The sequence below is a fragment of the Aquarana catesbeiana genome, linkage group LG10 (genome assembly GCF_042186555.1).
Source record: "Aquarana catesbeiana isolate 2022-GZ linkage group LG10, ASM4218655v1, whole genome shotgun sequence".
Classification (NCBI taxonomy): domain Eukaryota; kingdom Metazoa; phylum Chordata; class Amphibia; order Anura; family Ranidae; genus Aquarana; species Aquarana catesbeiana.
The window spans coordinates 179,837,505-179,865,427 of record NC_133333.1 but is presented as its reverse complement, the minus strand read 5'-3'; the positions used below and the strand labels follow the sequence as shown (position 1 = coordinate 179,865,427).

Here is a 27,923-nt window from a genome sequence, read left to right as displayed (position 1 = left end):
TAGAAATATATTTCTGATAGGGTAAATAGCTGTAAATTACTATTGTAGCAGAAAGCTATATTTGAACCTCAGTATAAAAAGAAAATTCTAAATTTTACACAGTTATTTCAACCTACATATATATCACATCAGTGGCAAAATTATCAGGGTCGCAGCAGTCGCACTTGCGACTGGGCCCTGGAGTTCCACCACTTTAGGGGGGCCCACCTGCCCCTCTGCCAGTGTAAGGGGCTCCCCCGCCCATCTGCCAGTGTGAGGGGCACCCCCCCCCGCCCATCTGCCAATGTGAGGGGCACCCCCCCGCCCATCTGCCAATGTGAGGGGCACCCCCCCGCCCATCTGCCAATGTGAGGGGCACCCCCCCGCCGGTATGAGGGGTTCGCTCGCTGACCGCTGAGGGGAGAGAAGGCAGAGCTGAAACTCTGGACCCCACCCCCGCCTATCCAGAGAGAATGTAGGAAGGCGGGGGCAGACACTGAATAAGTTCTCCCCTCTGCGACTGCGAGGAGTCCCCATGAGGCAAAGGCATTCTTGGAGGCACTGTGACGGAATTCTGAGGAGGAATCGATTGATTCAAGTAAGTGACAAATTGCCAGTGCAATCGATCCCAAACTCCACCAGGTGATGGGGGGGATAGGGATGAGATCGGTGGTGGTGGTGGGGGGATGGGATCAGTAAGAGGCAGAGGTGGTGGTGGGAGAGGATGGCACCACCGCTGCCACCCCCCAAACACCACCGTTTGCCCTCCCCCCTGAACACCACCGTTGCCACCCCCCACAGAAATGTTTTACTTTGTTGTACAGTGAAAAAAAAAAAAAAAAAGAAGTGTCAAAGTCATTCTTTTTCAGGGGGCCCTTTATGATTTCTTGCATCGGGGCCCTGAAGTTTCTAGTTACGCCTCTGTATTACCCAGCAGTCCCACCCAGGGCTGCCGGTAGGGAGGTACTGGCAGCCCTTCCAGTCCCATACTGGGCCCCATCTGGTCATTAGGTGGACCCAGCAGTGATTTTGTCTACAGCCAAGCAGACAGCACACATTTGCTAGTATATGGTAGTGAACTTGGCCCCGCCCTCCCATGAATGCCCAGACATTAGAGTACTCATAGGGTAGAGTAGGTGTGGCTGTGATAAAGGGGTTCCTCTCCTATGTTATTATTGTCTTTTTTGCTATTAGGCAGTGTGGGTATCCTCTCTACCCACTTGTTTATGGGGATTGTGCTGTAATACCAATATACCAGTGCACTGTGCTAGAATACATCCCTTAGCACTTCGGTGTAATATCATTATAACATGTGCTGTAATACTATTTCAGTGCATTGTACTGTCATATTCCACTATCTGTACACTGTGCTATAATGTCATTACAACAGTATGCTGTGCTATAATACAACCTATTGCACCATACTGTAATATACCTCCCTATGTGCACTGTGCTATATTATATCAGTGCACAGAGCTAAAATACACCACTAGACACTGTGCTGAAATATAAATATATCAAGGAATTATGCTTTAATATCTCAATCTGAGCACTGTGCTATAATATACCTCTCTCTCTCTCTGCTGTAATACAAATATATTAGTGAACTGTGCTCTAGGCTGCAGATATTGGGGTACAGGCAGTACTCTTGGACCCAGGTAAATCCACAACAGGTAAGCAGGGGGGCATGAGCATTATGGCAGGAGCTACCTGTGGGCATCATTAGTGCAACATCATGCTAGTGGAGTGGAAGAAAATAGTGCAGCCTCAGTCTAAATCTCTCCTCTGCCCTACTTCTCCTTCCCTGCCCCGCAAGGAGGGCCTTGTCAGGTAGGCTGTAGCAGGTTCCATAATGTCACATGACAACCCTGGGCACACCCAATAAAAGGCAGCCTGTAGAAAACTACAGGAGGGGGCAAGAGACCATACCAGTGGCGGTGCACCCATAAGGGCACACGGGCGCCACCCCCTCTAGCACCAATAGATTAATGCATTGCATGAATCTATGGCCGCCGCTGCCACCCCCTATTCAGGCGCCCTGCCCTTTTCGGGCGCCAGATGCCTAAATTACAGCAGCGGAGTGGGTTTTTGAAGCACCTGATTAGAGCCATAGGCTCTAATAGGCGTCAAAAAAGGTGACCTGCGAGCGCCATTGCCACCCCTGGACCATACTAGTCACCCTGCCCAGATCTGAAGGAAATACATAAAGGACTTCAAGATTTCAGTAAGAATACAAATGTCTCGTGTTTAGAAAATATTTTCTTAGACGTGGTTTCAGATTTAAGGAAACATAACATACTCTGTCCACGCAGTGCAGGTCTTTGACATATTTTCAGTACTGAAGTAACCAGGTGGACAAGCTTCACATACATTATCTGTTTTTGAGGTTCCTATTTAAAATAAAAATTTAAAAACAGAGTGTAAGCTATAGTAACAGTCTCTGTAGATAAATATTACTTTACTTTTAGACATTCCATTACACTTGTACTTTATCAGGAGCACCACGTCCCAGAAAATAGGTTTAAAGAAAATAGGGACTTTGAGGCCATAAAATGGCCCCGGGGACTTTTAAAACGGTGCTGGGGTCAATAAGGTAGAGAATGTAAGATAAAACAAATCTTTTATTTAACAATCTTTAAAAAACAGACATTGGCCAAAGACAACATTTAGAAATAGATTTACAAAGTAAATACAAAAATTTCATGGATACAGAGATTAATACCACTCTCTCAAAGTAAATACAAAAATTTCATGGATACAGAGATTAATACCACAGTGGGCTAAAGTCCGCTAGATAAAAACAAGCAATGAGATATAACAGCATGACAGGGTCTCGCAGCATCCAGATCAAGTAATGATGCACACCGCCTGGCTCTACCTCGAGGAACCAGGTGGCGCGTACCATTACTTGATCTGGATGTTGTTCTCTGTTATATTATATTGCTTGTTTTTAATTGAATAAATGTGAGTGCATTTCCTTAAGCTTGGCTGGTATTCTCTTATGCATTTTAACCACCATACTGCACTATTGGAGATCACAACTTTTTTCTTTACCTATGCTCACACTGCCACCATAGAGGAACTACAACACCACAACCAAAGACTCTCAGGTAGGGGGGAGGATGCAGAGAACCGTCTTAACAGAAATAATGTGTGGGTGGTGGGTCTCCCTGAAGGTGCAAAGGGAAACCGTCCTGAAATTTTTGCTGAATCATTCTTTAAAAAAGGAGCCTACTGTATGTAGCGTAATTGTCAGACTGGGTCCCTACGGCACTAGATACCTTTCCTGATGCGGTTCCTAAAATACAGAGGCCGGGACCACGTTTTATCCATGGCACAGAATAATCCACTACTCTGCTTTGAGAACACCTCAGTCATGTTGTTCCTGGATTTCTCATCTGAAAGCCAACAACACAGGAAAATCTTCCAGGTAGTTTGCAGGCGCCTACGAGTGAAAGGCATCACCTACAACATGCTCTACCCCATCAAACTTTGTGTGGTTTATGAAGGCTCCATGAGATTTTTTGACACCCTGGAGCGTACAGCTGCCTGGCTGGACACTGTCAGAACTGCTACCTAACAGTCTCTAAAAATTTTCTCTCTTTTGCTTTGTATGGGGATCCTCTTACCTGAATATCCTGTTATCCTCCTACTCCAGGCAGTTCTCCTGGCCTTCCTCCATACCACTCATCTGTACAAGGCCTTGCTACCTCTGGACTGTTTTTGAAATGCATAATTCAGGGCTGTCAACCTGATCCTTCTTTTAATACTTGTTAAGACACAGACTTGGAATGAGAATTACGGTATTTATTAAGTGGGAAAGCATAACCTCACAGGTAGCCCCCATTCACACCCAAGTGTTTTGTAGTTTGAAGCTCTATCATCTCTGGGCACACTGAACCGGCCATTGTTTTTATTAAATTTGGATTTTTTATCCTATATGTTTTAATGTTTTTTTTTTTTTTTGCAATGGCTGCCTACTTGTTTACAAACACAAGGGGGGTAGTAAGGAGCATTTGCAGCCTTACTGAGTAAAGTAGGATCGGTAGGTCTTAATTATAGGGAGCTACAGTAAAATCAGGCAATGCAAAGCGGCACATTGTCCCTCCTTTAATTTGGTCTGTAGCCAACGGGTCTCGATCCACCTCTAGCAGCTTTCCTGTGTAAATGTGTGGTAGTGACGTGTGTGTCAGCCCCAGATGACGTCATGCATGACGGAATGCGTAGGGCATCAGCGGCAGTGATGGACATCTTTGATGTTGGCAACCTGGAGTTTTCACTGTACACAACACTGTGCTATCTACTGTGTTCTGTAAGTGCATTTACACAATAAATGGTGTTGGAAGAAAGGAGTTGCCTGGAGATATTGTTCCTGCCTGGGAGATGTTTGATTTAACAAGTCTTTTGCGACCACTCATTTTGGGGGTCACAAATTGTCTGGTAAGCCTTTTTGCATGAAGAGTGTGGGGTGTTACACTGGAGGCTTGAGCTTTTGTCAACACCAACTAATGGACTGATTGCTCCAGATACTGTGTCACTGTTGCTGAATTTATTTGCACAGACTTTCTTATAGTTGTAAATAGACTATTCTGTGTTACTGTTTTCTGTGGTGTGCACTTCTTTTTTATGATACGTGGCACTTTAATATGATTGTTGGTTTACATGAGTATTTGTTTACACTATTATAGTGGAGTTACATATTTTGGGTGGAAATAGCCCTTTTATAATTCACAAGTTGATGAAATTTACATTCATGTATTTGTAGTGCTGCACATCTGTCAGATTAGGATGAATAGCTGTGTCCGTGCAGCTACTGCATACTTTATAGACTTACATGGGCTGCATGCATGCAGAACCTGCAGACTCCAGCTGTATATACAAACGACCAACATATGGTGTACAAGTCTGCATGAATGAGGTCCTAGACTAGAGTTATGGACCAAAGTTCATAGAGGGGCTTTGACGAGGCAGTGTGAATTCCAGATATATTTGCAAATATATGCAACAAGAACATTTTCTTTAACAAAACTTGTTGAAACTGTGTCAAATGTTTTGTGTTGTTTGCTTATTGGCTGGTAAGTGTGCTGAGAAATGTTTGTATGGCATTGCTTGTAGACAGACAGATCTAAGTCTTGAAAACCTGCCTCTTCAATTACCTGAGCTAGCCAATAAAAAGTACGTCTTAAAAGGATAAGTTCACCTTTTTTCTCTAAATTCTATGTACCAATATACCATTAAAGGGGGAAAAACTCCCCCCTTTTAAAACAAATGACCTGCATTTATTGTTTGACAGGATTTAAATGTAATGCATGAGCTGGAGATCCTCGGACTTCGGTAAAATGGCGGCCTTTGTGTACCGAGTATGAATAACCAGTGAAGTGGCAGCACCCTCTAGTGTCTGTGTTAAAGGAAGCTATTTATTTTTGACACCTGAGAGCACTACTATCCCCATTGCCCTAGTGACGATGTCTCATATGACAAAATATACTTCGGGTGGAGGAAATGGAGGTGACATCAGCACGCCCGCAATTGCGCTGGACGATAATCTGTACTGAATACCCATTTTTCCATCAGACTTGTAGTACGAGTAGATGTCTTTTTAATAAATTATTTTTATCCGAGAACGTTTTGCAATGAGCATGTCTTCTCTCTCTTTAGATTACTATGCTCCATATCATCCTGTGTGAGTAATATTTGGTGGAGTGATCTGGAGACCGTTTCCAAGTGATTAAATACCTTATGGGCCTTCTTGAAGGGAGATATATTCCATACCCACAATGAGTGATGTGCACACTAAAGCGAGGTCAGACCCTAACAAGATCTTATTATCTGGTAAGAGGCTTATTTACTCATCTTGGAGTGGAGCATTGACTGGGTGATCACCTGCAGCACTAGAAAAATAGGAGGTGTAACACCATTTTCAACAATTGATTTTATTTGAGACTTTATAATAATATTTTAATTTCTCTGGATTTTGCACTTTATTTCTTCATGTATGATAGCACAGACTTTATGAATGGATATTAATTGGATGAATTTACCATTTTCTTTAGGCACTATATGCATTTTATAATTTGTTGTTAGTTTTATCCATATGAGGTTACAAGCACTTTTCTGATGACAGCGCTTGATGACACTTTTTTTTTATAAGCAAGGTCTGAATACTAGGAATTCACGTTTGTGTATATCTACTTTTCTGCTTAAGGTTTCTCACTGCACATTGTGTATAAGGACTTAAACAGGCATGCTGTGATCATGAAGTGATTAATTTTGCCCTCCCATCCTGCTTTGTGGCCTTATTGGTTTTCAATAAAAGCTGCCAGAGAGAGAAGTCATGGCAGAACTACAGTTGTGCTCATAAGTTTACATACCCTGGCAGCATTTATGATTTCTTGGCCATTTTTCAGAGAATATGAATGATAACACAAAAAAGTTTCTTTCACTCATGGTTAGTGTTTGGCTAAAGCCATTTATTATCAATCAACTGTGTTTACTCTTTTTAGATCATGATGACAACAGAAACTACCCAAAAGACCCTGATCAAAAGTTTACACACCCTAGTTATTAATACCGTGTATTGCCCCCTTTGACATCAATGACAGCTTGAAGTCTTTTGTAGTATTTGTGGATGAGGCTCTTTATCTTCTCAGATGGTAGAGCTGCCCATTCTTCTTGGCAAAAAGCCTCCAGTTCCTGGAAATTCTTGGGCTGTCTTGAATGAACGTTTGAGATCTCCCCAGAGTGGCTCAATGATATTGAGGTCAGGAAACTGAGATAGCCACTCCAGAACCTTCACTTTATTCTGCTGTAGCCAATGACAGGTCGACTTGGCCTTGGTTTTGGATCCTTGTCATGTTGGAATGTCCAAGTACGTCCCATGCTCAGCTTCCTGGCTGATAAATGCAAATGTTCCTTCAGTATTTTTTAAAAAAACATACTGTATTCATCTTGCCATCAATTTTGACCAAATTTCCTGTGCCTTTGTAGCTCACAGATCCCCAAAACATCAGCGATCCACCTCCGTGTTTCACAGTAGGAATGGTGTAACTTTCATCATAGGCCTTGTTGACAACTCTCCAAATGAAGCGTGTATGGTTGTGGCCAAAAAGCAAAATTTTGGTCTCATCACTCAAAATGACTTTGTGCCAGAAGGTTTGAGGTTGGTCTCTGTGCTGTTTGGCAGATTGTAAGCAGGATACTTTGTGACATTTGCGTAGTAATGGCTTTCTTCTGGTGACTCGACCATGCAGTCCATCTTTCTTCAAGTGCCTCCTTATTATGCATCTTGAAACAGCCACACCACGTTTTCAGATTCCTGTAATTCACCTGAAGTAATTTGTGGGTTTTTCTTTGCATCCCGAACAATTTTACTGGCAGTTGTGGCAGAAGTTTTAGTTGGTCCACCTGACTGTGGTTTGGTTTCAACCGAACCCCTCATTTTCCACTTCTTGATTAGAGTTTGAACACTGCTGGCTGGCATTCTCAATTCCTTGGGTATCTTTTTATATCCCTTTCCTGTTTTATACAGTTCAACTACCCTTTCCCGCAGATCCTTTGACAGTTCTTTGCTTTCACCATGACTCAGAATCCAGAAACGTCAGTGCAGCACTGGATGAAAGATGCAAGGTCTGCCTAGAAACTCATTGACCGTTTATACACGCACACCAATTACAAGCAAACAGATCACAGGTGAGGATGGTTACCTTTAATAGCTGTTCAAACCCCTTTGTGTCAACTTGTGTGCATGTTATCAGGCCAAAATCACCAGGGTATGTAAACTTTTGATTAGGGTCTTTTGGGTAGTTTCTGTTGTCATTATGATTTAAAAGAGTAAACACAGTTGAATGATAAAAAAAATGGCTTCAGTGAAACACGAACCAAGAGTGAAAGAAATGTTTTTGTTTTATCATTCATATTCTCTGAAAAATGCCCAAGAAATCATACATTCTGCCAGGGTATGTAAACTTATGAGCACAACTGTATGTCGGGGCACAAAAAAATGCTATCATATTAGTCCTTATAGTTCTCCTTTCCTGGAAGCATTCTAACGCTCATTTTAATGAGAAAGAAACAGCTGATTAACCACATGGAAAGTCCCTACATGTTCCCTGAATCCTTCTGTTTCACTTTCAAACTTTAGTTTCTTTTTCATTTTTTCCCTTCAGTTTAAAACAGAAGAAAAGTAATGATATGTAGTAACTAGAAGCCTAAACCAGCTTTTAACCACTTCAGCCCCAGAAGGATTTACCCCCTTCCTAACCAGAGCACTTTTTACAATTTGGCACTGCGTCGCTTTAACTGCTAATTGCGCGGTCATGCAATGCTGTACCCAAACGAAATTTGCGTCCTTTTCTTCCCACAAATAGAGCTTTCTTTTGATGGTATTTGATCACCTATGCGTTTTTTATTTTTTGCGCTATAAACGCAAAAAGACCGAAAATTAAAAAAAAAAAAAAAAGATATTTTCTACTTTGTTATAAAAAAAAATTCAATAAACTCAATTTTAGTCATACATTTAGACCAAAATGTATTCGGCCACATGTCTTTGGTAAAAAAAATGTCAATAAGCGTATATTTATTGGTTTGCGCAAAAGTTATAGCGTCTACAAGCTAGGGTACATTTTCTGGAATTTACACAGCTTTTAGTTTATGACTGCCTATCTCATTTCTTGAGGTGCTAAAATGGCAGGGCAGTACAAAACCCCCCCAAATGACCCCATTTTGGAAAGTAGACACCCCAAGGAAATTGCTGAGAGGCATGTTGAGCCCATTGAATATTAAAGTTGTCACTAAATGATATATTGCTCACACAGGCCATGGGCATATGTGGAATTGCACCCCAAAATACATTCAGCTGCTTCTCCTGAGTACGGGGATACCACGTGTGGGACTTTTTGGGAGCCTAGCCACGTACGAGGCCCGAAAACCAATCACCGCCTTCAGGATTTCTAAGGGCGTAAATTTTTGATTTCACTCCTCACTACCTATCACAGTTTTGAAGGCCATAAAATGCCCAGATGGCACAACACCCCCCCCAAATGACCCCATTTTGGAAAGTAGACACCCCAAGCTATTTGCTGAGAGGCATGTTGAGTCCATGGAATATTTTATATTTTGACACAAGTTGTGGGAAAGTGACAATTTTTTTTTTTTTTGCACAAAGTTGTCACTAAATGATATATTGCTCACACAGGCCATTGGCCTATGTGGAATTGCACCCCAAAATACATTTAGCTGCTTCTCCTGAGTATGGGGATACCACATGTGTGGGACTTTTTGGGAGCCTAGCCGCGTACGGGGCCCCGAAAACCAATCACCGCCTTCAGGCTTTCTAAGGGCGTAAATTTTTGATTTCACTCTTCACTGCCCATCACAGTTTCGGAGGCCATGGAATGCCCAGATGGCACAACCCCCCCCCCCCATGACCCCATTTTGGAAAGTAGACACCCCAAGCTATTTGCTGAGAGGCGTGGTGTGTATTTTGCAGCTCTCATTTGTTTTTGAAAATGAAGACAAGAAAAAACATTTTTTTTCTTTTTTCAAAACTTTGTGACAAAAAGTGAGGTCTGCAAAATACTTACTATACCTCTCAGCAAATAGCTTGGGGTGTCTACTTTCCAAAATTGGGTCATTTGGGGGGGGGGTTTGTGCCACCTGGGCATTCCATGGCCTCCGAAACTGTGATAGGCAGTGAAGAGTGAAATAAAAAATTTACGCCCTTAGAAAGCCTGAAGGCGGTGCTTGGTTTTTGGGGTCCCGTACGCGGCTAGGCTCCCAAAAAGTCTCACACATGTGGTATCCCCGTACTCAGGAGAAGCAACAGAATGTATTTTGGGGTGTAATTTCACATATTCCCATGGCATGTTTGAGCAATATATCATTTAGTGACAACTTTGTGCAAAAAAAAAAAAAAAAAAAAATTGTCTCTTTCCCGCAACTTGTGTCACAATATAAAATATTCCATGGACTCAACATGCCTCTCAGCAAATAGCTTGGGGTGTCTACTTTCCAAAATGGGGTAATTTGGGGGGGGGGGGGTTTGAACTGTCCTGGCATTTTATGCACAACATTTAGAAGCTTATGTTACACATCACCCACTCTTCTAACCACTTGAAGACAAAGCCCTGACACTTTTTGTTTACATGAAAATTTTTTTTTTTTGCAAGAAAATTACTTTGAACCCCCAAACATTATATATTTTTTAAAGCAAATGCCCTACAGATTAAAATGGTGGGTGTTTCATTTTTTTTTTTTTTCACACAGTATTTGCGCAGCGATTTTTCAAACGCATTTTTTGGGGGAAAAAAAAAAAAAACACATTTTTTTAAATTTTAATGCACTAACACACACGATATTGCCCAAATGTTTGATGAAATAAAAAAGATGATCTTAGGCAGAGTACATGGATACCAAACATGACAGGCTTTAAAATTGCGCACAAACGTGCAGTGGCAACAAAATAAATACATTTTTAAAAGCCTTTACAGGTTACCACTTTAGATTTACAGAGGAGGTCTACTGCTAAAATTACTGCCCTCGATCTGACCTTCGCGGTGATACCGCACATGCATGGTGCAATTGCTGTTTACATTTGACGCCAGACCGACGCTTGCGTTCGCTTTAGCGCGAGAGCAGGGGGGGACAGGGGTGCTTTTTTTTTTAAATTTTTTTTTGCTTTTTTATCTTGTTTTTAAACTGTTCCTTTAATTTTTTTTTTTTTTTAATCATTTTTATTGTCATCTCAGGGAATGTAAATATCCCCTATGATAGCAACAGATAGTGACAGGTACTCTTCTTTGAAAAAATTGGGGTCTATTAGACCCTAGATCTCTCCTCTGCCCTCAAAGCATCTGACCACACCAAGATCGGTGTGATAAAATGCTTTCCCCAATGGCGCTGTTTACATCCGGCGAAATCTAAGTCATGAAATGCTCGTAGCTTCCGGTTTCTTAGGGCATAGGGATGTTTGGAGCCACTCTGGTCTCTGATAAGCTTTATGGTCAGCTGGCTGAATCACCGGCTGCATTCTGAGGTTCCCTGTTGAGACAGGAGAGCCAGAGAAAAACACGGAAGACGGTGGGTAATTAGCCCCTAGGATTGCTTTTACATGAAAAGCCGACCGCTGGCTGAAAAGAATGATACCTAAACCTGCAGGCATCATTCTGGTATAACCACTCAAAGTCGTGAATGGCGTACCTGAAGACAAAAAAATGGTTAACAATAAAACACAGTAAACGGTAAAGTATAAAAAATTGCATACCTGAAAAGCAAACATGATAAAACATAATAACAATAAAACATTGCAGAATAGAATACAGTAAAAAAGAGCAGAACAATAGAGAGTGAATAGAGAGAGCAAGAACAATAAAACGATAACTATTTTTTTTATTTTATATATTTTTTTGTTTTTTTTACACTTTTTTTTGTAACCAACTTTTATAACTGTAACCGGTTCCAGGTTCAGGTCTATCAAAATGTGATGGCATCTTGGGAGACCCTGTGAAAGTGTGCCTAGTCTGTGCAATGCTGTACCCTACGTTAAGGCTGCTTTCACACTGGGGCGGTGGGGGCGTCGGCGGTAAAACAGCGCTATTTGTAGCGCTGCTTTACCGTCGTTTTTGCGGCGGTATTCGGCTGCTAGCGGTGCGGTTTTAACCCCCGCTGGCGGACGAAAAAGGGTTAAAACTGCTCGCATAGCACGGCTATAGCCGCGCTGCCCCATTGATTTTAATGGGCGGGAGCGGTTTAGGAGCGGTGAATACACCGCTCCTTCACTGCTCCAAAGATGCGGCTTGCAGGAGTTTTTTTCTTCTTCTGCCAGCGCACCGCTTCAGTGTGAAAGCCCTCGGGCTTTCACACTGAACAAACAATAGCGGCAGTTTTAGGTCGGTTTGCAGGCACTATTTTTAGCGCAATAACGCCTGCAAACCGCCCCAGTGTGAAAGGGCTCTAATACTCAACTAGTGTATGGTAGTATTCAAAACATTCACCAATGCAAAGACCAGGATTGTCAGGACAGGAGGGACAATAATAGCGGGTGTCACGCCTATATCCGCGCTTGCTGCAGACACGACATCTTTTTTGGGGGGGGGTTCGTTGGGTAGGGGTACTCGGGAGAACATAAAGAAAATGCCTCTCATGCAGCCGACTGCATTTGGTTGGGGATGTGAATGGGGGAAGTACGGGCGCTGCAGAAGTGGTGGGTTCCCAATTAGGATTGGCGAATGCAGCAGGAAGGGCACTATGGGCACGACAGGCCTGTTTGTCTTCTTGGTGGCAGCGCGACACTACTTGTGCTTGCCACCTCACCAGCTTGAACTGCACATATGGGACTCGCCACGTCACAAAGTGTTACTGCAGTGCTGGTTTGACTACGACCGGGGTGTACTAGACTGCTGGTGCTTGCCAGTTCACCAAAATGCTACCAAAAAAACTGTTAGCGATCGCAGGGATTAGGCCTGACTCTGCGAACGCTGCAGTTATGTGTTTAGTGTTTTGTAAGTGACAGTGATCGATCGATACTGCACTTGGGTGGGCTGGGCCGGGCGGAGGGGCAAAACGCAGGTGCTAGCAGGTATCTGGGCTGATCCCGCTAACACTGTGTTTTTGGGAACCCTAAACTGCTGGGGATGCTAGTATAGATCTGATCGGATCAGATATTGATCTGTTCAGATACTATACCACTAAGGGAGGTGTACGGTGCATGCGTGGGTGTTAGCGGTACTGGCGCTAATCTGACGCTGCCTGGGGCGACTTATATCACCGCCGGGCGATCAGGGGGCTAAACCTTTATTATTACACTATACACTATAAAAAATAAACGAACTAACCAGCGTCACTCGTAACGATTATACGGTGATCAGTGGTGAAAGGGTTAACTAGGGGGCAATCAAGGGGTTAAAACATTTATTAGGTAGTATATGGGGGTCCCTGACGCTATAAAACGCTGACGGCGAACTTATATATTTACCTCCCTAACTAGCGTCACCAGTGACACTAATACAGCGATCAGAAAAATGATCGCTTAGTGACACTGGCGACGGGGGGTGATCAAGGGGTTAAAACTTTATTAGGGGGGATTAGGGGGGGTACCCTAGACCTAAAGGGCTACCACTAAGGCTCGGTTCACACTGGGGCGACTTGTCAGGCGACCTAGTCGCCTGACAAGTCGCCTCCCGTTCTGTGCTATGGAACCGTTCTAATCGGAGCGACGCAAGTCGCTCCGACTTAGAAAAAGGTTCCTGTATTACTTTGGGGGCGACTTGGGGCGACTTGCATAGACTTCTATGCAGAAGTCGTCTCGCAAGTCGCCCCGGCAGTCGTTTGCAGGTCGCCTCGCTGAGGCGACCTGCAAGTCGTGCCGCCCATGTGTGAACCGAGCCTAACTGTCACAAACTGACACCAATGCAGTAATCAGAAAAAAAAAAAAAAAAAAAAACTGCTTGGTGTCAGTGTGACGGGGGGGGGGAGATGTGATTGGGGGGTGATCGGGGGGTGTAATGTATGCCTGGCATGTTCTACTGTGTGTTGTGCACTCACATTGCAGTCTTCTCTCCTCGGCGCCGGAACGGAAAATACAGAGCCGAGGAGAGATGACATTTCCTCTGCCTCTGTGTACTATACAGAGGCAGGGGAATGATCCGATTGGCTGGAAGCGATCGCGAGGGGGGGACCACAAATGGATGGCCTCCCCCTCACCTCCGATCGCCGGGGGACAAACGTCGACCGCCTCGGGCCCGCGGGAGGCAGATCACGTACAGGTACGTGATTCTGCTGACGTATATCAGCGTGAGGCGGTCGGCAAGTGGTTAAAGCAGATTTTTTTTTATTTCAGTCCAGTGTACGTTCTTTTCACCAGCATCTACCAAGCTCCAACGAAGGGGGACCCGTTGAACATCCAAAACAAGTTGGCATCAATTGAATGTGACTTTTAATAAAAACAACTTATGGATTTTAGATACAGGAATTTGTAGATAACCTAAGGCGTCAATGGCTACAAAAAATGAGCGCTCCTGGATGCAGCCAAATAAATGTGTATATAAATATAACATTATGTTTAAATTAATGACAATTGATAGGTTGCATAGTATACAATATGATATATACCAATCCGGTTACAGATCTGTCATCTAAGCTGCTGCCATAAAAACTTACTGAAAGCAAGCTAAACACTAATGATATAAAATGTTCACAAAATGAGTCTTGTGAAAGGCAGCACTACAAAGACCAATAATGTTCTCCAATGGTCTACTAAAAAACGTCCTTCTGTTCTGCCGATTAGAAGGTTCAGACAAAAACATGTGTCATCCACAAAGGGGCTTAGTAACAATGTTGCAAGATATCCTTCTCAATGTGTGATGAGTGGGATCTCTGTGGGTAAGTTAGATGCAAATGGAGTGATGAAACAGCACACACAGAACCCCCTCAGTTTTCAATATATACAATATATTCAAACAGTGACTCAGCTTCAGGAAAAGTAAAATTCAAAAGCAGTCGTATAGCCACGCCCCGACACTTTTCATCATCTAGGACATCTGAGACACCCTCAGATGATGTCCTAAAAGATGAAACGCGTCAGTGCACGGCTATTCGACTGCTTTTGAATTTTACTGTTCGTGAAGCTGAGTCACTGTTTGAATATCGCGCTGCTCAGCCAACATTCAGCTCCGCGGTTGTTATAAGGACGAATTACAGTGTATTATATGCTTCTGTTGCCATTTTAAATGTGTATATTTTTGCTACAGGGGGTGAGATTTAATAAACTCTTTATCAACGGGATTACACTATGGAGCTCTTTTTTCCTTTTTATATATGAATGAGCTGTCCCGAGTAGTGAACCGATCCACCTGTCAGCTATCGATCGTCAGCTTTTGACCGTCAGTGATGCTTCTGGAGGAAAATCGTTAAACAGAGCCTATGTTTTCTACATGCTGTTTTACCCGCTTTGGTCTGGTAAGGTTTGAATCTATAGGGGGATTCATCTGTGATCGGTATATATTGAAAACGGAGGGGGTTCTGTGTGTGCTGTTTCATCACTCCATTTGCATCTAACTTACCCACAGAGATCCCACTCATCACACATTGAGAAGGATATCTTGCAACATTGGTACCAAGCCCCTTTGTGGATGACACGTTTTTGTCTGAACCTTCTAATCAGCAGAACAGAAGGACGTTATTTTAGTTGACCACTGGAGAACATTATTGGTCTTTGTAGCGCTGCCTTTCACAAGACTAATTTTGTGAACATTTTATATCAACTTATGGATTTTACATATTGTGTCTGCCACTTTACTCAATACATGTATCATGACTGTCATTTAATGCAGAGCCACCTGAAAGGAAAATGTATCCTATCCTATACTAGACCTAAGATCAAATTTTAATATTTACTTCAGGGGAGATAAGCGGAGTCCACCAAACAAAGGCGCCCGTGTAAAAGGGGCATTATGCTTCAGTACAAATTTAAAGATTGACAAACACTATATTCTTACCCTGTACTTTAATGTACTGCCCAATGTCACAGATACTGTGTGGTTGGCATAAGTCACAGGCCCCTTTTTCACCGGAACAGTAATATCCAGGTTTGCAATCACAAACTGCGTTTGAAGTATACGTACATTCCTTTATTTCCAACAGCCCACCTCCTGGAGAGAAAAAAAAATCTATGTTAAATGTAATTGTAAATGTAATTAACTGCATTTGATAAAGCATCACTGAACAACATTGAGAAATATGCAGCAAGAAAGAATAAGGGGATTTTTGCGGTGCCAAATACAGGAAGACGAGATTAAAGCTCGATTCACATAGGGGCAACACGACTTCAACGCGACTTTGCAACGCGACTTCAACGCGACTTCTGGATCCGACTTTGCCCTGCGACATGTGTCCGACTTTCAATGAACGGGGATCCGACTTGGATCCCCGCCACTGTGTTTGGTATGAATCTTTAGGGGGAACTCTGCGCCAAATTTTAAATAAAAAGCCGGCATGGGTTCCCCCTCCAGGAGCATACCAGGCTCTTGGGTCTGGTATGGACCTTGAGGGGAACCCCCTACGCCGAAAGAACGGCGTGGGGGGTCCCCCCCATCCATACCAGACCCTTATCCGAGCACGCAGCCCGGCCGGACAGGAATGGGAGTGGGGACGAGCGAGCGCCCCCCCCCCCCCTCCTGAACCGTACCAGGCCGCATGCCCTCAACATGGGGGGTTGGTGCCTTGGGGGAGGGGGCGCGTTGCGGGCCCCCCCCCAAAGCACCTTGTCCCCATGTTGATGAGGACAAGGGCCTCTTCCCGACAACCCTGGCCGTTGGTTGTCGGGGTCTGCGGGCGGAGGGCTTATCAGAATCCGGGAACCCCCTTTAATAAGGGGGCCCCCAGATCCCGGCCCCCCACCCTATGTGAATGAGTATGGGGTACATCGTACCCCTACCCATTCACCTAGGGAAAAAGTGTCAATTTAAAAAAAAACACTACATAGATTTTTAAAGTATTTTATTAGACAGCTCCGGGGGTCTTCTTCCGACTTCGGGGGTCTCTCCGGTTCTTCTCCACGCTCTCCGGATCTTCCTCCGGGCTCCTCCGCTCTCTTCTGCCGCTCTTTTGCTAAAGCGGAGGAGCCCGGTCTTCCGTCTTCTGCCCTCTCCTCTTCTTCTGATGTTGACACGACGCTCTCTCCAGCTAGAATGCTCTCTGTGCGCTCCGCTCTGACTTATATAGGCGGTGACCCCGCCCCCTTATGCCGTCACAGTCCCTGGGCATGCTGGGACTATGACTGCATAAGGGGGCGTGGTCATTGGGTGATGACCACGCCCCCTAAAACGTCACAGTCCCAGCATGCCCAGGGACTGTGACGGCATAAGGGGGCGTGGTCACCACCTATATAAGTCAGAGCGGAGCGCTCAGAGTGCATTCCAGCCCCAGAGAGCGTCGTGTCAACATCAGGAGAAGAGGGCAGAAGGCAGAAGATTGAAGACCGGGCTCCTTCGCTATAGCAAAAGAGCGGCAAAAGAGCAGAAAATAGCGGAGGAGCCCGGCAGAAGATCCGGAGAGCGCGGAGAAGAACCGGAGAGACCCCCGAAGAGAAGAAGGCAGCAGACCGGGCTCCTCCGCTATAGCAAAAGAGCGGCAAAAGAGCAGAAAATAGCGGAGGAGCCCGGCAGAAGACCCGGAGAGCGCGGAGAAGAACCGGAGAGACCCCGAAGTCGGAAGAAGACCCCCGGAGCTGTCTAATAAATTACTTTATAAATCTGTGTAGTGTTTTTTTTTTAAATTGACACTTTCCCTAGGTGAATGGGTAGGGGTTCGATGTACCCCATACTCATTCACATAGGGTGGGGGCCGGGATCTGGGGGCCCTCTTATTAAAGGGGGCTCCCGGATTCCGATAAGCCCACAGACCCCGACAACCAACGGCCAGGGTTGTCGGGAAGAGGCCCTTGTCCTCATCAACATGGGGACAAGGTGCTTTGGGGTGGGGGGGGCCGCAGCGCGCCCCCCTTCCCCAAGGCACCAACCCCCCCATGTTGAGGGCATGCGGCCTGGTACGGTTCAGGATGGTGGGGGGGTGCTGGCTCGTCCTCCACCCCCATTCCTGTCCGGCCGGGCTGCGTGCTCGGATAAGGGTCTGGTATGGATTGGGGGACCCCCCATGCCGCTTTTTCGGCGTAGGGGGTTCCCCTCAAGGTCCATACCAGACCCAAGGGCCTGGTATGCTCTTGGAGGGGGAACCCATGCCGGATTTTTATTTAAAATTTGGCGCGGAGTTCCCCCTCAAGATCATCTGAGCACAAGTCGCATGCCGAAGTCGGATCATGCGAGACGGCGATTCGACTTTGATCCGACTTCAATGATAGTCAATAGGCTGAAGTCGGATCAAAGTCGGATCAAAGTAGTACAGGGAGTACGCTCTGAAGTCGGAGCGACTTCAGTAGTGTCTATTAAGACGCTCCCATTCACTTAAATGTGAATCTCTTTCTGGGGCGACTTGGGGCGACTTGAGGGCATACAAGTCGGATCCCAAGTCGTCCCAGTGTGAACCGACCTTAACTTTTGTCAATTAAAATGAAACATAATTTTATTAACATAGCATAATTAAAAGAACATGCCGTTTTGAAGCAATGTAAAATTACAGATGTTTGGTGGTCAGAAATAAACAGGTAAATGGTAGATCGCAGATGGAGATATTGCACACTAGCCCGACATGTTTCGCTACTTAGCTTCCTTTAGGGGATGTGCAAGATTTTATTGAGACCACTAAACGAATGAAAAAACAAGGTTGTAACAGAGGTCTAGAAATATACAATCAAAATGTAAATACAGAGTATTTAGTTTAAGTATGAGCTTGGTTGCCAAAAAAGAACGTGGGTGTGGACACTTACCCTAAACACTGATAGCACCCGTGAACCACCAGGCTGGACCCCAGAAAACGCCCCAAAGGACCCGATCCATGGGAATCAATTAGGCGCAGCCATAGAAGGCTGATAGGGGGACACTGGAGAATAGTACATTTTCATAGAATTAAACTAATGAAGGGGTAACTAAATGTAAAAGAGCAAAAGGAGGGACAAATGTCTCTTAGAGTAAATACTCACACAGAATGTATTTGTTAGTCTAGTTGTCTATGAAGAGAGTACACTTAAAAGAATCTGAAAAGGAGCTCTGTAAACTCGGCTGCAAAGGCAGACCTGAAAAATAAGTAAAAAAGTTTTTTTATTATTATGTATAAGCCATGCTTGAAATTAGAAAAATATAAACAAAAATAAGGGTCGTGTAAAAATATTTTTTAAATTAAGGTACTCCAGGGAAGGTGAAAGTAACCAGGGAAAGTGATCAAAGAAGGACATTGCTGGATAAACACAGGCAATGAAGCAATAAGATCGATGGGGGGGGAGGAGAAGCACTCCACAATAAAAGACCTTAAAATAGAGGGATACCGTGTCAGTGAAGGAAGGAGAGAACGCCCATAGTAAGAATCCTGGGGATAGAGGGTGAAAACACCAATGATGGGGAAAGTGAGTAAGGAACCAGTGAGCAGATGAATGAAGTGAAGAAAAATAGGAGACAAGGCTAGGAGTGTAGACTTGCAGTTGTAGATTGTCCAGTCAAACTGTACAGTAGCTTACCTATCAGAAGATGGCCACAGTGTGAGTGTCTCCCTCCGGCTCTGGCTGAAATGACAGCCACATAGGCCGGTTTAAATAAGCCCTCCGACGAGCCGGCGTGTGACGTCGCTGGCTCGAGGCTGACGTGAAGACACCTGTGCGCATGCGCACGGGCGGCCTACAGCATCTAACTACAGTGACCAGAAGGCTGTGCGAGGAGGGAGGAGTCAGGCACGTCCAGGGGAAGAGCGTGCACAGAACAGTTCCAGCCCAGCCGCCGAACTGCCAAGGTGTGCAGGGATGTTGGAGAGGGGATATGATCCTAGGTGGCCGAGGCCATCCAGGATCAAAAAAAGGGTACCCGGCGCAGCCAGGCGTAGAAAGGGGCCTGCTACATGATGGATAAGGCAAGCCCTGGGCGTCCGTATGGCCCGCCAAAGATAATACCTAGGGTCGGTGTAGATAGGGGACAAAAGAAAAAAGGGCCAGCAGGGATGGATCGGGGAGAGGAATGGAATAAATAATAATGAATTAAATTCCAAATAAATAAATCTATAACAATAAAAAGTACAAATAAACAGATTGTCCAAGGGAAAATGGAAGGGGACTGGGATGGGAAGGGAAAATGAAGCCAACCCCCCCATCCCAGTCCCCTTCCGTTTTCCCTTGGACAATCTGTTTATTTGTACTTTTAATTGTTATAGATTTATTTATTTGGAATTTAATTCATTATTATTTGATTTATTTACAATGTATAAAACTTTCCTAGATAGAATACGTGTGTTACTGTCTGTTTTATTTATAGCCTATAAAACTTTTTCTTTGATATAGTACTTGTGTCATTGTTTATGTTTTATGTACAACCACTGTAAATGAACTTGGTTGCCTATTGGACACTTGGGTTGATTGGTGCAATTTTGTGGTCCTGCTCCGCTATCCCTACTTCGGTTATATTCCATTCATCTCCCCGATCCATCCCTGCTGGCCCTTTTCTTTTGTCCCCTATCTACACCAACCCTGGGTATTATCTTTGGCGGGCCATACAGACGCCCAGGGCTTGCCTTATCCATCATGTAGCAGGCCCCTTTCTACGCCTGGCTGCGCCGGGTACCCTTTTTTGATCCTGGATGGCCTCCGCCACCTAGGATCATATCCCCTCTCCAACATCCCTGCACGCCTTGGCAGTTCGGCGGCTGGGCTGGAACTGTTCTGTGCACGCCCTTCCCCTGGACGTGCCTGACTCCTCCCTCCTCACACAGCCTCCTGGTCACTGTAGTTAGAGGCTGTAGGCCGCCCGTGCGCATGCACACAGGCGTCTTCACATCCGACTCGAGCCGGCGACGTCACACGCCGGCTCGGAGGGCTGATTTAAACCGGCCTAGCTGGCTGTCATTTCAGCCAGAGCCGGAGGGAGACATTCACACTGTGGCCATCTTCTGATAGGTAAGCTACTGTACAGTTTGACTGGACAATATACAACTGCAAGTCTACACTCCTAGCCCTGTCTCCTATTTTTCTTCACTTCATTCATCTGCTCACTGGTTCCCTACTCACTTTCCCCATCATTGGCGTTTTCACCCTCTATCCCCAGGATTCTTACTATGGGCGTTCTCTCCTTCCTTCACTGACACGGTATCCCTCTATTTTAAGGTCTTTTATTGTGGAGTGCTTCTCCTCCCCCCATCGATCTTATTGCTTCATTGCCTGTGTTTATCCAGCAATGTCCTTCTTTGATCACTTTCCCTGGTTACTTTCACCTTCCCTGGAGTACCTTCATTTAAAAAATATTTTTACACGACCCTTATTTTTGTTTATATTCTTCTAATTTCAAGCATGGCTCATACATAATAAAAAAAACTTTACTTATTTTTCCAGTCTGCCTTTGCAGCCGAGTTTATAGAGCTCCTTTTCAGATTAATTTAAGTGTACTCTCTTCATGACAACTAGACTAACAAATACATTAGGTGTGAGTATTTACTCTAAGAGACATTTGTCCCTCCTTTCGCTCTTTTACATTTAGTTACCCCTTCATTAGTTTAATTCTATGAAAATGTACTATTCTCCAGTGTCCCCCTATTAGCCTTCTATGGCCGCGCCTAATTGATTCCCATGGATCGGGTCCTTTGAGGCACTGTCTGGGGTCCAGCCTGGTGGTTCACGGGTGCTATCAGTGTTTAGGGTAAGTGTCCACATCCACGTTCTTTTTTGGCAACCAAGCTCATACTTAAACGAAATACTCTGTATTTACATTTTGATCTTGCACATCCCCTGAGGAAGCTAAGTAGTGAAACATGTCGGGCTAGTGTGCAATAGCTCCATCTGCGATCTACCATTTACCTGTTTATTTCTGACCACCAAACGTCTGTAATTTTACATTGCTTCAAAACGGCATGTTCTTTTAATTATGCTATGTTAATAAAATTATGCTTCATTTTAATTGATAAAAGTTAATCTTGTATTTCTGTATTTGGCACCGCAAAAATCCCCTTATTCTTCCTTGCTGCATATACCTTTATTGGGATGAGGTGTCTAACCTAGGGGAGTTGCTTTACCAACCGGACCAACTCCATATTAAACCTTGAGAAATGTTACTACGCTGGCAAATGTGTGCCCATTGCTTGAATGGGAAGTTTGGAATACTGGCATTAAATTATTTTGCATTTAGATAAGAATTGGTAAAGTCTGAAGTGTGAAGTCAAAGAGAACTGTCCTTTCAAGTCTGGATCTCTCACATGTCAGTGCCCGTGCTCACCATACTGTATTGCAAGCATTTTTGTGCATTGAGGCACAGTGTTAGGCAGTCCTTTCACAAAAATGAGCTGCAATGCACAAAAAAACAAAAAAACAAAGTTAGACTTACCGGTAACTTGTTTTCCAGAAGTCTTTCAGGACAGCACCTGAGAGATAGTGACTCCTCCCACCGGACCATAGGAAACACCTTCTTCCTCCAGAACTTTAAAGTGAGGCACCTCCCTAGCATACCTCAGTTGTAGAAGAGAAACCTCCGGCCCCGGCTGGAACACAAACACATACATTAGTCACAGCATAGTATATTAAATACAATAGGGCGGGATGTTGCTGTCCTGAAAGACTTCTGGAAAACAAGTTACCGGTAAGTCTAACTTGGTTTTTCCCAACGCGTCTTTCAGGACAGCACCTGAGAGGATAACAGAGACTTACCCCCTTAGGGCGGGACAACAGCTTGCAGGACCTTTCTGCCAAACGCCTGATCACTAGCAGATGCGAGGTCCAGCCTGTAATGTTTCACGAATATGTGAAAACTTGACCATGTTGCCGCCTTGCAAATTTGTTCAGGGGTGGCACCAGCTCTCTCTGCCCAAGTGGCTGCTAGTGCTCTGGTTGAGAGTGCACAAATTCCTGCTGGTAGAGACACACCTGCATGCGAATAAGCCTCTGAAATGGATAGTTTCAGCCATCTTGCTAAAGAAACCTTAGAAGCCTGGCAACCTTTCCTGATACCCGAAAATAGCACAAATAGTGAATCTGAACGTCTAAAGAGGTTTGTTCTTTCCAAGTAACACAACAAAGTCCTCCTGACATCCAACATGTGGACACCAGTCTCCTTCTCCCCTGCTGGGTTAGGGCATAAGGTTGGAAGTACAATGTCCTGAACACGATTCTGTACTAAAGCTACCTTTGGTAAGAATTTTTGGTCTGTCGTAAGTATAACCCTATCTGGAAAAATAGACAAATAGAGTTCCTTAAATGAATAAGTGTTAAGCTCACTGATCCTGCGTGCAGAGACCATGGCAATCAGAAACAGACTTAAAAGTGAGATATCTAAGTGGCGCTTCTTCCAAAGGCTCAAAGGGACTCTTTGTTAGAGACTGAAGGACTACCAACAGATCCCATTTAGGAAAAGACTTAAGCGATGCTGGCCTGGATCTCGTAAGCGCTCTAAAGAATCTGATTACCAACGGATTTAAGGCCACGGATTTCTCTAAGAACACTGCTAGTGCAGCAACCTGCACCTTCAGGGTACTAACTGCTAGCCCCTTGTCAGCTCCAACTTGTAAAGATTCTAGAATGGTAACAAGACTCCCTGGGTCCTGGGCAGATGAATTACATCATGTATTATAAACCTTCCAGACCTTGGAATAAATGTCTCTAGTCGCCTTTTTCCTACTTGATAATAGTGCTGAAATCAACCGGTTGTAAAAACTCCTGCTTTTTAGGAGCTGCTCTTCAGATACCAGGCTGTGAGCGGGATTTACGGGACCTTGTAAAAGCAAATTGTGCCTGAGGGGCAGATGCCAACAAGGCTTGACCGCCATTATCAGAACGGTTGAAAACCAGGCCCTTCTTGGCCAAAAGGGCGCGATTAGGATGACTGGTACCATTTCCTTGTGAATTTTCCTTAATATTAACGGAATTAACTGGAATGGGGGGAAAGCGTAGAAGAGATGGAATTTCCATGGATACGCCAAAGCATCTGTCCCCAGTGACCCGTCATAATTGTTTAGGGGAAAAAATTGAGGAACCAGGGCATTCTCCTTTGAGGCGAACAGGTCCACCTCTGGCAGCCCCCATTTTTCGGCAATCATAGCGAAAACTTCTGGGATGAGACCATTCTGCTTCCCAAATGGGGTTCCTGCTCAGGAAATCTGCCACCCTGTTCAGAGACCCCTTTAGCTGGACTGCTGATAGAGACAGCAAGTGTCCTTCTGCCCACCAAAGAATGTTCATGGCTAGTACCTTGCTCCTTGTACCTCCCTGCCTGTTTATATAAGCCACGGCCGTGGCATTGTCTGTTAGTATCTGAACATGCTGAGTTTGAACATCCTGAGCAAATTACTTCAGAGCCAAGTCGATCGCCTTGAGCTCTCTCCAGTTTGAGGACTTTGTTGCCTCTTTCCTTTACCAATTTCCCTGAGTGAAACCCTTTCCTAGGTGGGCCCCCCAACCCCAGGAACTGGCATCGGTTGTCATTCTTTTCTCGATCGGAAAAGCCCAGACTAACCCCTCAGATAGGATATCCTGCCTCTTCCACCACTATAGTGGCCTCTTCACCCGAGTTGGAATTTTTACCTCTGATTCTAGGGATTCCAAATTGTGATCCCAAGATTTCAGAAGAAAGGCCTGCAGCCGTCTGAAGTGTAGCCTTGCCCACTGAACAGCCGGCATTGATGAAGTCAGAACACCCAAAGCTGACATGACCCGTCTTACCGTCAGATGCTGATTGGTCTGCAGTAAAGACACTGTATCCTGAATTTTTTCCTTCTTTGAAGGAAGAAATCTTTTGATCTACAGAATTTATTACATACCCTAAAAACCGAATCTCCTGAGATGGGTCTAGGGAAGATTTTTGGAGATTTAGAATCCATCCGAGACACTCCAGATGGCTGCATGCTCTGCCTAAATTGCTCTGCAATTCCTCTCTTGAGGGGGCGAAAAACAGCAGATCGTCTAAATAAGGAATTACTGCGATTCCTTGAAGACGAAGCGGAGCTAGGGCTTCTGCCATCACCTTGGTGAAAACTCGGGGTGCGGATGATAGTCCGAAGGATAAGGCTCTGAATTAGATGATGATGTAGATCAGTAGATGATGAATCCTGCCTTCTATCATTACCGCCAACCTGAGATACCTCTGGGACTGGGATGAGATTGGAATATGCAGGTATGCATCCTTTAAATCCACTGACGCCATGAAACAACCTGGAGTCAGATTTCTGACAGTGAAAATTGAGTCCATCTTGAACTTCCTGTATTTGATGGTACATTTAGCGGCTTTAGATTGAGAATTAATCGAAATCTTCCTGTTGGTTTTTTTTTACCAGGAAGACATGAGAATAGAACCCCTCCTGCCTTTTTTAGTGGTACTGGGATGACTACACCCTGCTGCATCAGTTCCTCGAGAGAGAACTTCATGGCCAGGGCCCTTACTGGATCTCGAGGGGTATTTGTTATCAGAAACCATCCTGGGGGGCTTTTGGAAAACTCGAGAGTATAGCCCTGAAAGAGAGTGGTCAGAACAAACTGATTTGAAGTTATCCCTGACTACTGCGGAAGAAACTCTCGTAATCTTCCGCCAACCCGCAGGGACCAGTCGTTGCGATTTCTCGGCCTGTGAAGGAGGACAGAAGAGAATTCCGCCTTTACTCCTCGCTTTTTGTGCGGACCAATTTTTCTTCCTCCCCTGAAATTTGCTGTCCTGCCCTTGAGCTTTTTGAGGTCAAAAAAGAAGTATTGGAACCTGCTTTTTCTTTTTGACCAGGAAGGACCTCTTTTTATCAGCAGTTCTGTCTAAGAGATTATCTAGATCAGGGCCAAAAAGGTCACCTGAAAAGGGAATACCACAAAGCTTGCTCTTTGAAGCTGTATAACCTGACCAGGATTTTAGCCATAAAGCTCTTCTTGCAGCATTTGTCAAAGCTGCTGACCTAGCTGACATTTTGATGGCTTCAACTGAAGCATCCACAATATAAGCAACTGCAGAGATCAGGGTAGGAAAGGAATCCAAGATCTCCTGCTTAGGAGAATCTGCCACTATATGTGATCTAAGTTGGTTCACCCAGTATTCCAGATTCCTGGCTACACATGTTGTGGCCATTGCTGGCTTCAAATTGCTCATGATTGATTGCCACGATCTCTTGAGCAAAAGATCCATGCTTTTGTCCATTGGATCCTTCAGAACCCCCATGTCTTCAAAAGACAGGTCTGTGGGTCTTGAGACCTGGGAAAAGGCAGCATCCAACCTGGGCACCTTATTCCACAACGCAGCAGGGTCCTCCTCAAAAGGAAAACGCCTCTTGTGGGCTCTGGGAAAAAAAAATAGGATTTTATAACAGCTTACCTGTAAAATCCTTTTCTTTTGAGGTACATCACGGGACACAGAGCCTCAGTAATTACTAATGGGTTATAGGGTATCACTAGGTGATTGGACACTGGTCACACCCTAGACAGGAAGTTCAACCCCCTATATAAGCCCTCCCCTTCCTGGGGATACCTCAGTTTTATAGCAAAGCAATATAAGTGCATTAGAAGAGGGGCGGGACCTGTGTCCCGTGATGTACCTCAAAAGAAAAGGATTTTACAGGTAAGCGGTTATAAAAATCCTATTTTGTTTCTCGTACATCACGGGACACAGAGCCTCAGTAATTACTGATGGGATGTCCCAGAGCAATGCTATTTGAGGAGAGGGGACCACACAACGTAGGGTGTAATCAGACCTGAGTACCTCGTACCGCTGCCTGCAGCACACTACGCCCAAAGGCGATATCCTCATGCCTTCCTACATCCACCTGATAAAATCCAGTGAATGTATGGACTGAAGACCAGGTTGCGGCCTTGCAGATTTGAGCCATAGAGGCCCGGTGATGCACCGCCCAAGAAGCACTAATAGCCCTTGTGAAGTGTGCCTTGATTTGAAAATGTGGAATTTTCTGTTTCAAACCGTAAGCTTGAATAATCATTTGTCTAATCCATTTAGAAATGGTAGATTTCGACGCTGCCTGTCCTATATTGGGACCTTCTGGCAGTACGAAAAAAACATCCGCTTTGCAAATTTGAGCAGTTGCTTCCAGATAGGCCTTGACTGCTCTTACTACATCCAAAGAATGTAGTGACCTTTCTTCCGTAGAACAGGGATCTGGAAAATAGGAAGGCAGAACAATATCTTGGTTTAGATGGAAATCTGAAACCACTTTCGGAAGAAAGATAGGATGAGGGCACAATGCCACTCTATCCTTATGCAAGATTAAATAAGGCTCTTTACAGGAAAGAGCTGCTAATTCTGACACTCTTCTAGCAGAAGAAATGGCTACCAGAAAAATTAACTTTCTTGTCAACAAGATCAAGGGAATTTGACGTATTGGTTCAAAGGGCTGTTTTTGTAAAACTGACAGAACCAAATTCAAGTCCCAGGGGTTTAGGGGCGCCTTAACCGGAGGATTAAGACGCATCATCCCCTGCATAAAGTTTCGGACCAAAGAATGTGAAGCAAGTGGCCGTTGAAATAATACTGATAAGGCCGAGACCTGGCCCTTGATGGTACTCAAGGCCAGCTTCATTTCTACTCCCATTTACAGAAAGTCAAGAATTCTACCTATGACATATTTTCTGGGATGCCAACCCCTGGCTTCACACCAGGATATATAAGTCTTCCAGACTCTATGATAAATTACTCTGTAAGCTGGCTTCCTTGCATTGATCAAGGTAGAGATCACAGGACCTGAAAGCCCACGATTTTTCAGAACATGGGTTTCAATAGCCAAACCGTCAAATTCAGCATTTGTAAGGCAGGATGGAACACTGGACCTTGAGATAACAGGTCTGGCCGTGACGGTAGGGTCAACGGGGAACCCACTGTCATCCTTACTATTTCTGAATACCAAGTTCTCCTGGGCCAAGCTGGGGCCACCAGAAGTACCGACTTCTTTTCCTGCCTGATCCTGCGAAGGAGTCATGGCAGTAGCAGAATAGGAGGGAATGCGTAAATCAGTGAGAACCGATGCCACGGAATCACCAACGTATCTGTCCCGCATGCAAGAGGATCCTTTGTTCTTGCCACAAACTTGTCGACCTTTTTGTTGAATCTGGATGCAAAGAGATCGACATCTGGAACCCCCATCTTTGGCATATGGCCCAAAACATGTCGGGGTGAAGAGACCATTCCCCTGGGACTAACCGCTGGCGACTCAAATAGTCCGCCTGCCAGTTCTCTATCCCCGGAATGAAAACTGCCGATATGCATGGCACATGCTTTTCTGCCCAGACAAAAATCTGGTTTACTTCTCCCTGAGCTGCACAACTCCTGGTGCCTCCTTGATGATTGATATAAGCCACTGCTGTGGCATTGTCGGACTGGATCCTGACAGGGCAACCC

General features: G+C 44.7%; 1 protein-coding gene across 2 annotated transcripts in view; it reads right to left on the bottom strand.

The window, feature by feature from the left end:
• Nucleotides 1-27,923, bottom strand: part of TNFRSF14 (TNF receptor superfamily member 14) — a 199,109-nt gene that overhangs the window by 34,360 nt on the left and 136,826 nt on the right. For both annotated transcript variants that reach the window (XM_073603009.1, XM_073603010.1), the window contains exons 4-5: nucleotides 15,471-15,623; nucleotides 2,279-2,369 (exon numbers count right to left, since the gene is read on the bottom strand). In XM_073603009.1, coding sequence (XP_073459110.1) covers nucleotides 2,279-2,369; nucleotides 15,471-15,623 — 244 coding nt within the window. The remainder of the gene's footprint in view (nucleotides 1-2,278; nucleotides 2,370-15,470; nucleotides 15,624-27,923) is intronic.